At 33.1% G+C, this 19,185-nt stretch overlaps 1 protein-coding gene across 10 annotated transcripts in view; it reads left to right on the top strand.

Annotated features, from left to right (window-relative positions):
- Positions 1–19,185, top strand: part of LOC114343065 (uncharacterized) — a 618,263-nt gene that overhangs the window by 209,419 nt on the left and 389,659 nt on the right. For all 10 annotated transcript variants that reach the window (XM_050651573.1, XM_050651571.1, XM_050651566.1 and 7 more), the window contains 2 exons: positions 10,912–11,150; positions 14,613–15,062. In XM_050651573.1, coding sequence (XP_050507530.1) covers positions 10,912–11,150; positions 14,613–15,062 — 689 coding nt within the window. The remainder of the gene's footprint in view (positions 1–10,911; positions 11,151–14,612; positions 15,063–19,185) is intronic.

Below are 19,185 nucleotides of genomic sequence, written 5' to 3'. Positions count from 1 at the left end.
CCAATTTTGAAGAAATAATATCACATGAACATTCGCGATTTCACGTTTCGCATTAACTATTATAGAAGTTATACTTATAATGAGTATTCTATTAATTTTAACGTTTAATGTTTGTCTTTTTTTTATAATTTTATTTAATATTAGGTATATTTACAAAATATGTATCAATATAAATTAATTTGTATCGTTAAAATATAAATAAATAAGAAAATAAAATCTTTCAATAACTGATTTATTTAATTACCATTAATTTATTATTATTCTTCTAACGCCGACTCCACTAATGAAGGTTGGCTAAAACACCATTGCAAATTCGTCTCTATTTTCTGCTTTTCTTAAAAGCGTCTGTGTGTTTAACCCGGTCCAGTCTCAAATGTTTTCAGTCAGAATATTTGTCGTCTACCAGGACCCCTTTTTCCTTCGAACAACTCGTACATATCATTTCTGAGCATGTGCCGTAAATATGCTGTCTGTCTCCTTTTAATGGAGGTCAAAAGTTCTCTGTCTCTTTCCATTTCGTGCAACATCATTTTGTTCGTATATGATCGGTCCATGGTATTTTCTAAATTCTCCCAAAAAGCCACATCTCAAAAGCTTCCGGCTTTCTCATTAAGTCAGCATTAACAATCCAAGCTTCGGCACCATAAAAAAGAATAGAGTGGATATACAACATTTTATCAACTAATATCAGATTTGCAGATTGAGTCTTTGGTGACTCAGAAATGTCCTCATCTTCAAAAAGTCTACCCTCAATTGCTCTATTCTTGATCGAATTTATGATTTCGAATTTAAATCTTCCGTAATCCAGACTCCTAAGTAAGTATTTCATTTTGTCCACTTGCTCAATATCTTCATTTTTTATCTGGTTCTTTTTCTGGATCTTCTTATGATTTAATATAATGACCATTTTTTTTTTCAATTACGTGACATATTTTACTGGGCACAAGTTTTTCGCATGTATTCCCAAGTAGGACAATTTATTATTACCATTTTCTAATTATTAACAGTCAAATTTCTTTGTCCAAATGCTTTAAAATAATACTTATAGTATTTATTTCTTGGGCAGGGAATAAACTACACCAAAAAAATTCGCGTGGGCACAGCGTACATATCCGGTATAGTCCTCCGGCTAGAGAGACATTTTGAAACTTTCATTTTGGCCCGCGCTTAAAAGTAATTGCCCACCCCTGATCTAAGCGGTTTTTTAAAATTTATGGGTTTTGCAATATTTTACCGTCAGCGAACGGACTAATAGTAGAGGATCCGATATAAGGCCGATCTGCATCGATTTATTTAATGGATAACGTGTGCGTGAAGTAACAATGTATTTTAAACGGGATTTACTTTTTCGCACTGTTTTTGACACACTTTCATATAATCAAATATCCTTAACTTTCGCGTTGTCATGGTGATGACATAATGAGCAATAAATTACAAAAAAAAATTTGACAGTTTTGTGGTTTGAAAGAAATTAGAATGTTTAAATAAGTTCTAAAAATTGTAGAATAGGAATGAATTCCAGTGATGAAGAGTTACAGTTTTTTTATTTGTTTATCGTAGATAAAATATTGTATGAAACTGTGCGTGAAGTACTTTTTGCGAACTTAAGCGATGTATAGCACTCGCTCTGTTGTCGCTTGTGCTCTAAACATCACGTGCATTCGTAAAAAGCATACTTCACGAACTGTTTCATAAATAACTATTTTCATATATTAAAAAAAATGTTTCGACCCGGGTAGATATTATTCCAGATTTTCAGATTTCAGCACAGTGTTAGATGGTTGGGGCATATATGGAGAGCAGGTAGCGTAACAACTATAAACTCAATTTTACAATGGAAACCCGGAGTTAGAAGGAGACGCGGAGGAACTAGAATAAATGGTTACAGGAAGTAAAGGAAAATTTATATAGGGCAGGAATTAGAGACTAGCAGAAAAAGACAGAGGATAGAAAGAACTGGAGAAGCACAGTCAATAGTATCGAGTAGCAGACTGGGACTAATCTGCTCTAAAAAGATGGATCTATATAGCTTTTTAGCAGCTCAACCCCACCTGGTGTATTTAGCCATTTAATTTTCTTATTGCACATTATTATTGGTACATCAAAAATTTAAAGGACGGTGCCTGTAATAAAATCTAAAATTCAAAATTTAATCAAGAAAAATAATAAATATTAAAATTTCCTATAAGTTCAAATTTATTTATTAAAATTTTTGATATAATTTTCATAAATAAATTACTTACTAATAACACTTTTTTAATTAATTCCAAAAAATCCATTTTGCAGCAATAATAAAATATTAGTATTTGTAAAATAAATATCAATCATATCATAAATAATACAGGTTTACAAAAAAAAACTAAATTTCGGACTATTTGACGAAACCATGTAACAAGGGGGTTTTTGGGGTGGCTGATCACGAATCCGGGGTCCGCTCACCTCTTTCACGCCAGGTAAAGGTCATTTCAAGGTCAAATCAAGATAAATCGACAGTCGCTCTGAGAAAGTATATTAGGGCGTTTTTGGTGTCGCTGATGACGAATCATTAGTCCGCTGACCTCTATCACGTCTAGTTCAAGGTCAAATCAACATAAATCGACACAATCGCTCTGAAAATATAGGGGTTTTGGAGTCACTGATCATGAAAACTGCGGTCCGTTGAGCTCTACCACGTAAGGTAATGGTCATTTCAAGGCCAAATCAGGACAAGTCCACAAAACTGATTTGACCTTGAAATGACCTTTACCTGTCGCGGTTGAGCTCAACGGACCCCAGTTTTGTGATCAGCGACCCCAAAAACCCCCTAATATACTTTTTCAGAGCGATCGTGTCCATTTATCTTCATTTGACCTCGAAATGACCTTGAGCTAGACGTGATAGAGGTCAGCGGACACAAATTCGTCATCAGCGACCACAAAAACCCCCTAATATACTTTTTCAGAGCGACTGTCGGTTTATCTTGATTTGACCTTGAGATTACCATTACCTGACGTGATAGAGGTCAGCGGACCCCGGATTCGTGACCAGCGACCCCAAAAACCCCCTAGTCATATGGTTTCGTCAAATATTCCGAAATGTATTTTTTTTGTAAACCTGTTTAATCAAAAGAATATCAATCTTTTAATTTAAATAGACAACTTTAAAACATAGAACTGCATTCACAACTGTATTCACAGTAAAAGTTTCAAAAGATCACACATTACGCTTAAAGTAAGAGGTAAATCAGCAGACGAGTCGTTGTGACTTCCAAAATATGACAACACCGCTGGAAGTGACAACGCACCTTGAACTACCCTATATATGGAAGCCATAACGTATGCTGTACGCTTCGGTATATACGTATATATATACAAAATTTATTTTGGTAAATCCTTTCCCCTCAATAGGTAGACCCATTTTATAAGCCCCCCTTTTACCAAATACACAATTGTTAAAAAATAATTCCTAGTAGAAAAGGTGGAAGTCGGACAGCCTCTTCTGTATACCGGAAGTCACAACTTAACGTGCATCAATATATATATATATATATATATATATATATATATATATATATATATATATATATATATATATATATATATATATATAGTCCGAAATTTAGTTTTTTTTGTAAACCTGTATTATTTATGATATGATTGATATTTATTTTACAAATACTAATATTTTATTATTGCTGCAAAATGGATTTTTTGGAATTAATTAAAAAAGCGTTATTAGTAAGTAATTTATTTATGAAAATTATATCAAAAATTTTAATAAATAAATTTGAACTTATAGGAAATTTTAATATTTATTATTTTTCTTGATTAAATTTTGAATTTTAGATTTTATTACAGGCACCGTCCTTTTAATTTTTGATGTACCAATAATAATGTGTAATAAGAAAATTAAATGGCTAAATACACCAGGTGGGGTTGAGCTGCTAAAAAGCTATCTAGATCCATCTTTTTAGAGCAGATTAGTCCCAGTCTGCTACTCGATACTATTGACTGTGCTTCTCCAGTTCTTTCTATCCTCTGTCTTTTTCTGCTAGTCTCTAATTCCTGCCCTATATAAATTTTCCTTTACTTCCTGTAACCATTTATTCTAGTTCCTCCGCGTCTCCTTCTAACTCCGGGTTTCCATTGTAAAATTGAGTTTATAGTTGTTACGCTACCTGCTCTCCATATATGCCCCAACCGTCTAACACTGTGCTGAAATCTGGAATAATATCTACCCGGGTCGAAACATTTTTTTTAATATATGAAAATAGTTATTTATGAAACAGTTCGTGAAGTATGCTTTTTACGAATGCACGTGATGTTTAGAGCACAAGCGACAACGGAGCGAGTGCTATACATCGCTTAAGTTCGCAAAAAGTACTTCACGCACAGATTCATACAATATTTTATCTACGATAAACAAATAAAAAAACTGTAACTCTTCATCACTGGAATTCATTCCTATTCTACAATTTTTAGAACTTATTTAAACATTCTAATTTCTTTCAAACCACAAAACTGTCAAATTTTTTTTTGTAATTTATTGCTCATTATGTCATCACCATGACAACGCGAAAGTTAAGGATATTTGATTATATGAAAGTGTGTCAAAAACAGTGCGAAAAAGTAAATCCCGTTTAAAATACATTGTTACTTCACGCACACGTTATCCATTAAATAGATCGATGCAGATCGGCCTTATATCGGATCCTCTACTATTAGTCCGTTCGCTGACGGTAAAATATTGCAAAACCCATAAATTTTAAAAAACCGCTTAGATCAGGGGTGGGCAATTACTTTTAAGCGCGGGCCAAAATGAAAGTTTCAAAATGTCTCTCGGGCCGGAGGACTATACCGGATATGTACGCTGTGCCCACGCGAATTTTTTGGTGTAGTTTATTCCCTGCCCAAGAAATAAATACTATAAGTATTATTTTAAAGCATTTGGACAAAGAAATTTGACTGTTAATAATTAGAAAATGGTAATAATAAATTGTCCTACTTGGGAATACATGCGAAAAACTTGTGCCCAGTAAAATATGTCACGTAATTGAAAAAAAAATGGTCATTATATTAAATCATAAGAAGATCCAGAAAAAGAACCAGATAAAAAATGAAGATATTGAGCAAGTGGACAAAATGAAATACTTACTTAGGAGTCTGGATTACGGAAGATTTAAATTCGAAATCATAAATTCGATCAAGAATAGAGCAATTGAGGGTAGACTTTTTGAAGATGAGGACATTTCTGAGTCACCAAAGACTCAATCTGCAAATCTGATATTAGTTGATAAAATGTTGTATATCCACTCTATTCTTTTTTATGGTGCCGAAGCTTGGATTGTTAATGCTGACTTAATGAGAAAGCCGGAAGCTTTTGAGATGTGGCTTTTTGGGAGAATTTAGAAAATACCATGGACCGATCATATACGAACAAAATGATGTTGCACGAAATGGAAAGAGACAGAGAACTTTTGACCTCCATTAAAAGGAGACAGACAGCATATTTACGGCACATGCTCAGAAATGATATGTACGAGTTGTTCGAAGGAAAAAGGGGTCCTGGTAGACGACAAATATTCTGACTGAAAACATTTGAGACTGGACCGGGTTAAACACACAGACGCTTTTAAGAAAAGCAGAAAATAGAGACGAATTTGCAATGGTGTTTTAGCCAACCATCATTAGTGGAGTCGGCGTTAGAAGAATAATAATAAATTAATGGTAATTAAATAAATCAGTTATTGAAAGATTTTATTTTCTTATATATTTATATTTTAACGATACAAATTAATTTATATTGATACATATTTTGTAAATATACCTAATATTAAATAAAATTATAAAAAAAGACAAACATTAAACGTTAAAATTAATAGAATACTCATTATAAGTATAACTTCTATAATAGTTAATGCGAAACGTGAAATCGCGAATGTTCATGTGATATTATTTCTTCAAAATTGGGATCCAAATCACTTGTAGCAATCCTTAATACCGAGTGTAGATTTTCGTCAGTAATTTGTGATCGATATTTATTTTTCGTGGAAACCATCAACGAAAAAGTTCTTTCACAAATATATGTCGAACCAAATAAAACTAGGTATTTTTGAACATAGTTTAAAAAATGTTTAAAATGTTCTGTATTCAAAGCACCGTACAAAGCACAATTCGTTTGATTGAACATTTTCTTTTAATAAATTATTTGCCTGTAAGTCAATTAATTCTAGCTGAATTTCAACAGGAGCTTCTTGCACATCGAAATTGAAAGGTTGACTAATTAATGACAAAGGTTTTTCAATAGCTTTGAAATCTTGAAATCTTCTTTGGAATTCAGTATGCAGGTCTTGTGTTACTGAACTATATTCAAGAAAATCAGAATTTTTCAATAAATTTAATAGTTTAATATTTTTTTATTAAAGTTCTCAGCAAATAAGTTTAGTTTTATCATAAATGATTTGACATTTGAGTGCATATTGAAAGCGAACTGGTTTTTCCCTTGTAAATTTACATTAAGTTCATTTAAATATTTTACAATATCTACAGAAAACGACAAATCGTTTAGCCATGCCTCATTTTGCAATTCAGGAAAATCATGTAGTTTTTCTTTTATCGACAAGAAGGATACTATTTCATCAAGCAAATATTGAAATCTGTCCAAAACTTTACCGATGCTAAGCCATCTCACCTCAGTGTAGTAAGGAATTTCGTAAAAGTCACTTTCAATTTCTTTCAAAAATTCAACAAACTGTCGATGATTTAAGGCACGTTCCCGGATAAAATTTACAACTTTTGTCACAACAGTAACGACGTGATTCAATTTTAAAACTTTTCTACATAACACTTCTTGATGAATAATGCAGTGTAAAAATAATATGTCTTGTTCTGGCTGCAACTGTTTTACTTTGTCGCTGATTCGTTTTAGTAAGCCCACATTTTTCCCTGTTAAACTAGGACAGCCATCCGTAGTGATGCTTACTATTTTGTTCCAAGGTAAATTTACTTTAACTAAACACTCTTCAACAGCGTTAAAGAAGTCTTCACCGGTAGTTGTATCTTTCATTGGATGCACACTAAGAAGTTCCTCGCGAATTTCACATTTTTTGTTAATGCCCCGAATAAATATTAATAATTGACTTGTGTCAGTAATATCGCAGGACTCATCCAACGCCAGAGAACAATATGTAAAATCAGCAATTATTGTTTTTAGCTGGTCGAGTAAATTTCCTGAAATATTTTCGATCCGTCGTACTATTGTTCTCCTTGACAGGCTTAAATTTTCAAAAATATGTTTTTTTTCAGGACAACATATCTCTGACACTTCTACCATGCACTGTTTAACAAATTCTGCTTCAGAAAAAGGTTTACATAACTTAGCAATTCTGTGTGCAATAACATAACTTGCTTGTGTGGTAGATTTCTCGATGTTACTTTGTTTGCTAAAAATATTTTGTTGTTTATTTAAGTTTTTTGCTAAGATGTCTGCAGCATTTTTAAGTTCTTTTAAAGAAAACGATGCATATTTTGGATGTTTTGATGTAAAATGCCTCTTTAAATTATATTCCTTGAAAACAGCAATGGTTTAATGGCAAACTAAACAAATTGCTTTCTTACCAATGTTCGTAAAAAGGTATTTTTCTGTCCATGCTTCATTAAAATTTCTGCATTCCAAATCAACTTTTCTTTTTTTAGATTGTATCATTTTGCAAATGCTTACAAATAAATATTTTAATACAATAAAATAAAAACAATGTTTTCAAATTTTACTTACAAAATGTCCTCCACTTTTTCAATTTATTATATATTTGCAAAATAACACACACTGTATCAAAAGAAATATGAGGAGTAATAGGAAATACGACCAGTGCTAAATCAAAATAAACTTATACACGTCTTTCGAAGTAGTTGTAAAACTTCGGCAAAAATCGGTAACAATGAATTTTATGCTGAAGTAGGTATTCCAAACAACCATACTTAATTCAGATTTAATAAATAAAGAATCATATTATTGGGACCAAAGTGCTGAGGTATTTAGATCATAAACTGTCAGTGATATGGTTGAAATAGATACCCAAACACCGAGTGCTTGTCTTGAGACCTTGAGAGTTAAATACGATTATTAATACCGAATAAACAATTATGAATCTCCGGGGATTTCCCTATATTTTAAAAGAAATTTAAAGTAAATAGTTACAATTAAACAGTTTTTAAAAATATAGTTAGCTAAGGCTGTTCGTAATTATAATACTCTCTATTATTTATATATTTAATAATTTATGTGAACACTATGCAAACTATTACTGTTGATTTCAACAAAATCACATAAAAGGGATTAAAAAGATTAGGTACTTGCGGGGTTTTTCAACGGGCCGGACAAAGTAAGCGAAAGGGCCGGACCCGGCCCGCGGGCCGGCTTTTGCCCACCCCTGTGCTATAGCCTTATTCTTTAACTATATCGCTGTAATAACATTGTTTCTAGACAGGTAAATTATCATTGTATACTGGGCGTACCAATCAAACTGGTTTTTTTTTTCAATTTTCACAACACCCTGTGGAATATTCTAGCCTTTATACAATATTGAAATTAAAACCCAACTATAGCCCCAGGTTTTCTTAACGTTCTGTTTGTTATTCATTCGCTTATGTTGGATAATAAAAAAGTTAGGGACTTTAACAACTAAACATGTTCTTTATCAATACATGGTGTTTCTAAATAAGTGCGACAAACTTTAAGGGGTAATTCTGCATGAAAAAATAATGATCGTTTACTTGATAAAGCTATGTCCGCAAATGCTTGCAAATATAAAATTCTTTTGCCAAACGATCATTATTTTTTCATGCAGAAATTACCCCTTAAAGTTTGTCGCACTTATATTTAGAAACACCTGTATCGATAAAGAACATGGCTAGTTGTTAAAGTCCTTAACTTTTTATTATCCAACGTAAGCGAATGAATAAAAAAACAGAATGTTAATAAAACCTGGAGCTATAGTTAGGCTTTGATTTAAATATTTTATAAAGGCTAGAATATTCCACAGGGTGTTGTGAAAATTGAGAAAAAAAAACCCAGTTTGATTGGTACACCCGGTATACAATGAAAATTTACCTGTCTATCAACAATATTATCATAGCTATTTTGTTAAAGAATAAGGCTATAACATATTAAAAAAAATTACTTAAATCGGACAACAGGTTTGGGAGATACGAGACATCAAAAATTACCCATTTTTTTGGGGTGCCCGTTTTTCGTGCCGGTGAGTGTAGATTAAATTAGAAGTTCATTGTAAAAAAGGAAGTAAGCAAAAACACGAGAAAAATGAATTTATATAAGTAAATAGGTAAGTAAATATTATAGATTAAAATAAGTACAGAAAATATATAATTATAGAGATATATAATCACTTATTGTACCTTCATTTAAGGCTAACTTTAAAAGTAAAGCAGATCTACTATTATTCATGTTTAAAAACAAAAGGCACACAAAACACTAAGTACGATTAGGACCGCGAATCTACAACAGATAAATGTCTGGAAACCGTTACACAGGGTTGCCAAAAAACGGAAGTCACACCGAGCGGTGTGGTATACGGAAGACGCTACGCGTTGTGTATATGGCCTGTATAGTAGCACGGGAGCGACACTAGCGCTGGTGATATACCGTCGAACTAAAATCTGATCTTATGAGTATGTTAGATACGATATGACTTCCAGCGAAATTTTTAATATAAGCCTTCTGATACCATCTAGTAGCCAAATTCGTAAAAATATAGGCAAAACGTTGTGACTTCCGAAATCGGAAGTCATAACGGTATATATGAAGTAACAACGTATTACGAGAATCTACTTTGGAAGTCACATGGATACATGTATCAATATATATATATATATATATATATATATATATATATATATATATATATATATATATATATATATATATATGAAAGGAAACGGCGATTGCATTTTATTTCACTTCGACCACCACCGATATTCTACACGACGTGTTTCGAGCTCATGTCAAGCTCTCGTCAGGAACATTAGGTGGATGGTCGAGGTGTAAGAAAATGCTTTTGGCCTTTCTGGTAATAATAAAATAACCAGACTTCAGTACACTTGGTACGACATCTATATGAATTACGAAAAGATTTCTCTGATATACAGAAGAAATCTTTTCGTTTAATTCATATAGATGTCGTACCAAGTGTACTGAAGTCTGGTTATTTTATTATTACCAGAAAGGCCAAAAGCATTTTCTTACACCTCGACCATCCACCTAGATGTTCCTGACGAGAGCTTGACATGAGCTCGAAACACGTCGTGTAGAATATCGGTGGTGGTCGAAGTGAAATAAAATGCAATCGCCGTTTCCTTTCATATCACGGTTTTTCTCCGTTATTGAAGAATGTGTAGCGAATAACGTGGCTTTGTAGACAAATCTGTGACAAAAAGAGGTGTCTTTTGTCGTTCATCGTCTTTTATGAAGACTTTGAAATTTACATTTTCGCGTCCGCTACGGAAAAGATTTCTTCTGTATATCAGAGAAATCTTTTCGTTTAATTCATATATATATATATATATATATATATATATATATATATATATATATATATATATATATATATATATATATACATGTACTTGCGCTGGCCAATTTTTTGTATGACACGGTGACAGAAAAATACAGCGTGTTTTATATGTTCGTTCATGGGTATTCTTTCATTTTTCCTACTGTAAGTTTGTGTCATCCTATCAATACGGGTGGCCCTTAAATATATTTGAAAATATTTTTAAATCATGATGCTCTCTGTGCCCCAACTTTTAGCTAAATAACTTTTTTTCGTGTCTTCTACGATAAATGATTGATTTAACTTTTTCACACTATTGCCATTTGCTATATGTAACCAATATATAATTTTCCTCATTGTTTTAGATGGCAGCAGCAATAGCTCAGCTAACCACGAGTCAGAACTGGGCAATTTTCTACAGACCAATGCTACATCGACTGCTGTCAGTAGCAACAACGTTCAAGTGCAATTCAAATCACCCAATGTGGTGTGCCCCCCTGATACTGTGGTACCCAAAGTTGGTGCCAACACAGTACCCCCTAATACTGTCTCGGGTAGTAATAAGGCCTTTGCTGGACCATTTCCTTTTACCAGCATGAACCAGGTAAGATTATATTTAAGTGTGTTATATTAAATATTATATCGAAATATATCCAAATTTGCATAAATATTAACAGTTTTAATAATGTTCTGAAATTACTTTTTTATCATCTTTACTGAACCATTCACCAACCCAAATCTATCCTCTGCTATGACGCTATAAGCCAAATCGAACCCTGATCTCCTAGAGCACCTCTTTCTTCAGGTGCTCTCTTCCAATTATCAACCCTCAACGTCTCTTTAGCATCTATATATTTATTTCCACCTAACTAGCTCGTCTTTGGTCTTCCCAATGGCCGACGCCCCACCATAGTTCTACCAAGCATTATGCTAGATGTTCTGTTATCCATTCTTATAAGATAACCTTGCTAGCACGGTATTTTTGCATAATTTGCTGTTGTGTTTTTTTTTGTAATACTGATATAGCTGTTGGTTGAACCTTATTCTCCACACACTATTGTTGCTAATGGGTCTTTTCAATTAAATATTGTGTTTATGGAGGATTAAGCCACAGTTATTGATTGTAATTAAAATTACATTTTAAACTAAAAAATTTGACGTTTCGAGATATTCACTCTGAAAATCGTTTTCAAAAGATTATTTTAAGAATTGTGTGAAAATAATATAACCGCCAAAGTTGTTAAAGGGTTTATAGTATACTCCGTCCCAAATCCTTTTTTTCGTGCGTCATTAATTTTGACGTCAGGTAGGATTTTAAGAATGTCGCAAATCATTACATGACATTTTAGTTAGATCTGACACTGACAGTTGTCAGAATATTTGAATGGGTGATTGGAAAAAGGATAACATTCCTGACAACCATATTTTTAGAAATAAAAAAAAACTGTTTTGCGTCGAATCCGCTAGAACGCGGCCGGCGATTTTATCGTTTTGGAGCTCAGCAGATAGAAGATATAAATATTCGTACAAGGGCTATCTCACTTTGCCAAGTTAGATAGCCATTCTATGAATATTTGTATCTAAAAGGGGTGATACACACGCGAGTAAGTACGCGAACTTATGGCTCGACGACCTTTAAGTCGTCGTTTACGCGTACTTTAAGTCCGCCGAGTAAGTACGCCGTCGATCCAACAAGTTTGAAATCTTACTCGTAACCCGTACGTGTATCACTGCCACGAGCCGCGAGACATCATGTTATTGCGTTCAAAGTTACACTTATATTTTCACTAATTAAGCAAATTGCCTAGAAATAATTCAATCGTTTATTGTTGAAAGGAGACAAGTTACATTTTATAAGTTTTGAGAAAACCGTAAAACACTATTTTAAGCTATAGTAAATTATTTTTGATTATTTGTTTTTGAGTAAACCTAATTATTTTTAGGCTGTTTTATCCTTCTGATGAAAATATTACCATCTTATCTATGATATTTTGTTTGTTTATGCCTACCTTGTATTAAATTAAAATAGATCAAAAACAAGTGCTATACTTCACATCATGATATTGACAGCTTACCACACTTATAAAAAATCAATTATGAGTAAGTCTGCCGTGTGTCAAACCGACGGCGACCGCGATCTTTAAAACCGCGTACTTAAAGTTTGCGTGTGTATCACGCGCTTTACTGTAATTCGCCATAATTTTGGAATGTTATCCTTTTTCCAATCACCCATTCATTTATATTTATATAAACATCAATATTTGTACAAATATTTGCCAGAATATTAATATTTAAAATAGTTTTATGTAAAATTAAATAAATATAATATCAAATTTCACCATACAGTATACAATGCCCGAATATACCAATGACATAAAATATTTATATTTACGTAGTTAACAAATTTCTAACCTAGAAATTACAATTGTCATTTTACCATATTATGGTCGATTATTTTTGTGTCAATTTATCTTACTCGCCTCATTGATTGGTTATCTATTTGGTCGCGGCGTGGCTCTTACAGTAGCTGAGTGACGTACAGAGTACAGAATAGCGTATTATCATGGGTGAGGGATGGGTCGCGAATATGAAAAAACATCCGAAGATGGGTCGCCAGACATAAAAGGTTGGGAACCACTGATTTAGAGTATTGTAATCGCCAACCAATTATACATCTATAAGTAGAAATCCGTTTTAATATGCAAATACCCGTCAAGGAATACATAATTTTCTTCTAAGTTCAATGTATAATAATCACAGAAGTACGTTTTTTTCTGTCACTTCCAACTGTAATTCGTTAGAGAGAATTCGATAATCTGTGACGCACTGAAAATGGGTTTGGGACGGTGTATTCTGGGTTCCACACATCTATTAATTATTATTAGTTTATGAAGTCTATCAATCAGTGTGTGTCAATTTTGAAAGTTTCGGCTGGTCTTCTTCAAGTTCTATCTCCTATTGAAAGTTGGAATAATTCATCGTGGCTATGCAGACCCTGTTGACTGCCGCTCGAATAATTTTGCACTACCTGCGTCCAAACTATTTACTCAAAATCCTTAATATTCTTAATCCAGGATATTCTTTGTCTTTCTACATTTCGCTTTCCTTGAATTTTGCTTTGCATAATAAGTTGTAATTAATATTTTTACCCTCTCATCACATTTCGTATCAAAAGTAGCCTTTTGATTGTTAAAATTATTTCCGCTTCATTTCCTATCCTTCTTTGTCTGGTATTTTATCAATATCTGGGGCTTTATCAATATCATTACTTTAATGGCCCACTATTTCCTGTATTGTGGATGGGTGTATTACTTTGCTGAATGTATGAAGTTGTATACTGTTTGGGATGTGTTTGTTTACATTTGCTCTGTTAGCAGACCCTTGAAGTAGTTTTTTAGCATGCTTTATATTTGCACAATCACTGATCCTTAACTATTCCTACAAGGATTGGTGTGTGGTTTATATCCCTCTTTTCAGTTGTTTCAGATATTCATACGTTTCTCTTGTATAGTATTACCCTAATTTAAATATTCCTTCATGTTTAGTATTTTTGGTCATTTTTATATTTCTTCTGCATGTTTTGCCTGCTTTCTTTGTTCTTCAAATTTTTCATGCTTTTCCAGTGCTCTTCTTACTGCTTTCTACTCCCATTCTTCTTCTATTGATTCCTCATTCTCTTCTAGGAGTTCTCTGTCCTCTATTCAATACTTCTCGCAATTGCTTTTCTACTTCTGGATTTTTCATTTTTCACGATGTTCCAAGTATATTTTTTATCTCCTGTCATGATGTTTGTAACATCAAAATTTTATTTGTAGTAACAATTACTCTTCTGTCATATATGGTTGGTTGTTTGACCGACTAGTACAGCCATGTGGTCCTTTGGATGTCTTGTTTACAGAAAAGGTTGGGATTATGATCATTACCTTACTAGCAGAGAAATAGTAAGCTTCCATTTTCATTTGTTTCCTTCATGGAGGTTATGCTTACCTATCGTTTCTATGTATTGTTTCTTTTTAAATTAGTCAGAATTTATATGTGTATACAATATATTTTAAATATTTTTCAGGCCATACATAGTAATCGAGAGACTCCATTCAACTCACTACCCCCTCCTTACCCTGCAAAACATCCCCCTGTAACAATATCCAGTCCACTTCTGGTAAATCTTCTGCAGAATGATGGAGCTAAGGATTCATCAAGTACATCAGGTGTTCAAAAAGCATTGCCTACAAGGACAATAGCTGCTTCCTCTGATGTGTCAACTACTACAGTAAACTCTTCTTCAGGGCCATCAAATTTTGCATCTAAACCTAGCAGCAACATTTCTTCTACAACCTCAACTTCTTCTATGAATACTACTCAGGCCAATGTGCTAGTTAATAATTCTACTGTATCACCAAGCGCCTTATCAACAAATACTTCCATTAGGCAGAATAGCACCATTATGACAAGTACAACTGGTATAGTGAATAAGACACCACCACCACAATACCATAGGTCACTCTCTTCTTCAATGGTAAGACTCATTTTGCTAATATTTTACATTGAATGGTCACGAATGCAGCATCAGTAGTATCACTAAGATATTTCCAAATTTTTATTTTTAGACAATAATTTTTATGAAAAATGTTCTGAAACTGTTTTCTTGTGGCATGTTTAACTTAAGTATTATTTTATGTTGGATTGAACCACAATCGATGGTTATATGAAAAATATGTGTTCTCCATATGGCCCCATGGACCAGAAGCGCTGAACAAATTTTTGATGGTCACCAACTGGAAAGAAGAATCAAATTCACCATGGGAAATGACAACTCACTATAGAATATGTAACTGAAGTCTACAGAAAACCAACCCACATCTAGAGGTATTTAAATTATCATTAAAACCGCAACATATATCAAAAAGGAAATCATGAAATCGCTATATAATCGAGCCCAAAGCACTATGCATTACAGGGAGAATAAACCTGATAACAGTGTTTTTAGCAAAAAAGGATTATCCATTGTTATTTGTAAACAAAGAATTCAACGATCATAGAAAGAACAAACAACAGAACAAAAACGATAAAAACTGCAAGACCACTAAGTTTTAGGATAAATGAGCAAGACTCATACAAAAAAACAGACTTCGTTATTTCAGAATAATCCAGAATAGAATATTTCAGTGCAGAAGTTTTGTGCTAACAATAAATGCAAATAAATCAAAATTACTCATACAAACCAGATCAAATAGACAAGCGCAACAACAATACTCTGTAGATGATATAAAACATGTGAACAGATTTATGTACTTAGGAATGGACCAGAAAACAAATAATATTGAAGAACATGAAATAAATAGCAGGCTTATGCTGGCCAATAAAGCCTATTTCGCCATGAGCCACATATTTAAATCGCCATCTTTACACCGGAAAACAAAACTCCGAGTCTATAAACAATAGTTGGGCCTATCGTAAGCTATGAGGGCGAAACATGAATTATAATATAGAAATCGGCCTAAGCATTAGATGTGTTCCAAAGAAAAATATTATGGAAGATACTGGGCCCAATCAGTGAAAATAACAACTGGCCAATTAGATATAATAAAGAAATATATTATGAACAATATAGAGAAACACTAGTACAATAGACTGCAGCGATTACGGTGGGCAGGATGGTTCCATGACATCTCGTAACGCGACAGTTCGTAACTATACAAATTCGAACGTCCAAATTGAATTATTCTGTTTATTTTTGTTAACGTGGAAACTAACTCTTATTACAGTAACTGTAATCCAGAATATAATGAAATTATGTTTATCAATTTAACGAAATCAGGATCAATATTTTTAAGGAATTTCATATTTCGTGTTTCAGAATATAATAAAAGTAATCAACTAATTTAAATGGGAAATAAACCACAATTTTACTAAAAGAATTATTTTATTAAAGTTTCGAACGTCCAAATGGGATGTCGTTGTCAAAATACAAAATATTGATAAATTAAACAAAAATGTTGTTGCTTAGTAAAAAAATTCTTCTAATAATTTATTTAATCTGACTAATTTATATCGGCAATTCAGACATATTATACATTTTAAAGTAGAAGACTTTAAAATTGTATTGCCAATATTTATGAGTTGTGTTCCTGGGACGACTTTACTGAAAGATAGTTCATTCGATTACATGAAATCAACCCCAATTCAAGAATATCCGGCACAAAAATATAGCATGTGATTTGTCTTTAAAGAGACAACCACATGCAACAGTGACAGTAAAATTCTCGTGTTAGAGATTCCATAGTGGTTTCTCTTTTCACTATATGTTTCTTTCAGGACTATACTTGAATCTCTCCACTGAACTCTATGTTCATTATCCCATGCGTGTTGACATCCAAATTCTCTATTTTTAATATAAGACTGATGTCCACTTAATCTAACATTTAGTGATCTTGATGTTATGATGTTTCACCTAAATAAAATTGTTCGCATTCACAAGATATTTTATAAATACAATTCTTTGTTCTTTCTTGTTCATTGTTAGGTTTAGTTTTAGATAGAATAGATCTCAATGTGTTTGTTGTTTTGAATGTTGTTGAAATGTTGAATTTATTTCCTATTGTTTTAAGTTTCTGGGATAGTCCTTTTATATATTATACGGTATTGATATTTCCCTCGTATTATTTCTTGTGAATGTTATATTATCCCGTTCTAAGTTGTTCTGTTTCATTCGATCCAATCTTGACAATTCCTTATTTATAAACAATAAAGGATAATCATTTTTTAATAAAACAGATGTTAACAATTGTTTTTCTTCTAAGAATGAATTTTCTTTAGAACAAGTTATTTTGGCTCTATCATATAAGGATTTAATGATTCCCTTTTTAACGTTGATGTTGTGATTTGATTTGTAATTGAGATATCTGTTGGTGTGTGTTGGTTTTCTATACACTTGAGTCTCATATCCAGTATCCATCTTTGAGACTAAAACATCGAGGAAAGGCAGGGTGTTATTATATTCCTTTTCCATTTTTCCATTGTAAATTTTATTGTCTCTTCTTGATGGTTTATAATATTTAGGAATGTATCCAACAATTCTGATCTATGACGTCATATTGAAAACACATCATCTACATATCTCCACCATGCTGTGGGTTTTAAATTTTGTTTAGAAATGATATTAGTTTCCGATATACTCCATAAATATATTAGCCAATAATGGAGATAAAGAAGAGTTCATTGCTAGACCAAAATTTTGTTTATATAATTCATTATTTAGTTGAAAATAGGTATTATTAGTACATAATGTCAATAGCTCCATTATAGCTGATACATTTAGTCTTATACTAGTTGTCAATGTATTAAATAAAAGTATTTAAACACGCAAACTAATATTTAAATAAAATACTTACATGCAAACTTTTAAAACTATTTTTAAATAAAAGACTAAGTTTTCACTCTAATGGCATACAACATATCCCACCAGAATGAAAACAATGGGAACCTTCTCTGGTTACACCTCCGAGGCTTCTACAATTTGCAAGCCATACGGATGCTGAGACTAAGGAAGATGAGGGAATTCTACAATTTACAATTCACGTCACATCTGCTCAGCGCGGTAAAGTTCCAACGAGATTGGTTCCCTTCATACTCCACACAGAGTAAATGTAAATAAAAAAAATGTATAACCATTTTCAATTTCGTTGCAAAACGAAAATACAGCCGAACCATATTCCAGTCCAATCAGAGAGTGCTGCAAGCACCTCTACCGGTTTCGAAACTTATTAGTCTCTCATCAGGAGGCACATATGCTGCTCTCCCTGATCCAACCAAAACAAACCCCAGCGTGCAGTCCCGAATTGCAACGAACGAAATGGCATAGATGCCCTAGCGGCAACTGCTAACAAAAGACTAAGTTTTCACTCTAATGGCATACAACATATCCCACCAGAATGAAAACAATGGGAACCTTCTCTGGTTACACCTCCGAGGCTTCTACAATTTGCAAGCCATACGGATGCTGAGACTAAGGAAGATGAGGGAATTCTACAATTTACAATTCACGTCACATCTGCTCAGCGCGGTAAAGTTCCAACGAGATTGGTTCCCTTCATACTCCACACAGAGTAAATGTAAATAAAAAAAATGAATAACCATTTTCAATTTCGTTGCAAAACGAAAATACAGCCGAACCATATTCCAGTCCAATCAGAGAGTGCTGCAAGCACCTCTACCGGTTTCGAAACTTATTAGTCTCTCATCAGGAGGCACATATGCTGCTCTCCCTGATCCAACCAAAACAAACCCCAGCGTGCAGTCCCGAATTGCAACGAACGAAATGGCATAGATGCCCTAGCGGCAACTGCTAACAAAAGACTAAGTTTTCACTCTAATGGCATACAACATATCCCACCAGAATGAAAACAATGGGAACCTTCTCTGGTTACACCTCCGAGGCTTCTACAATTTGCAAGCCATACGGATGCTGAGACTAAGGAAGATGAGGGAATTCTACAATTTACAATTCACGTCACATCTGCTCAGCGCGGTAAAGTTCCAACGAGATTGGTTCCCTTCATACTCCACACAGAGTAAATGTAAATAAAAAAAAATGAATAACCATTTTCAATTTCGTTGCAAAACGAAAATACAGCCGAACC

This window comes from Diabrotica virgifera, chromosome 5 (genome assembly GCF_917563875.1).
Source record: "Diabrotica virgifera virgifera chromosome 5, PGI_DIABVI_V3a".
NCBI classification, from domain to species: Eukaryota; Metazoa; Arthropoda; class Insecta; order Coleoptera; family Chrysomelidae; genus Diabrotica; species Diabrotica virgifera.
The sequence above is the reverse complement of the archived record's forward strand: the minus strand, read 5'-3'. Positions and strand labels throughout refer to the sequence as shown.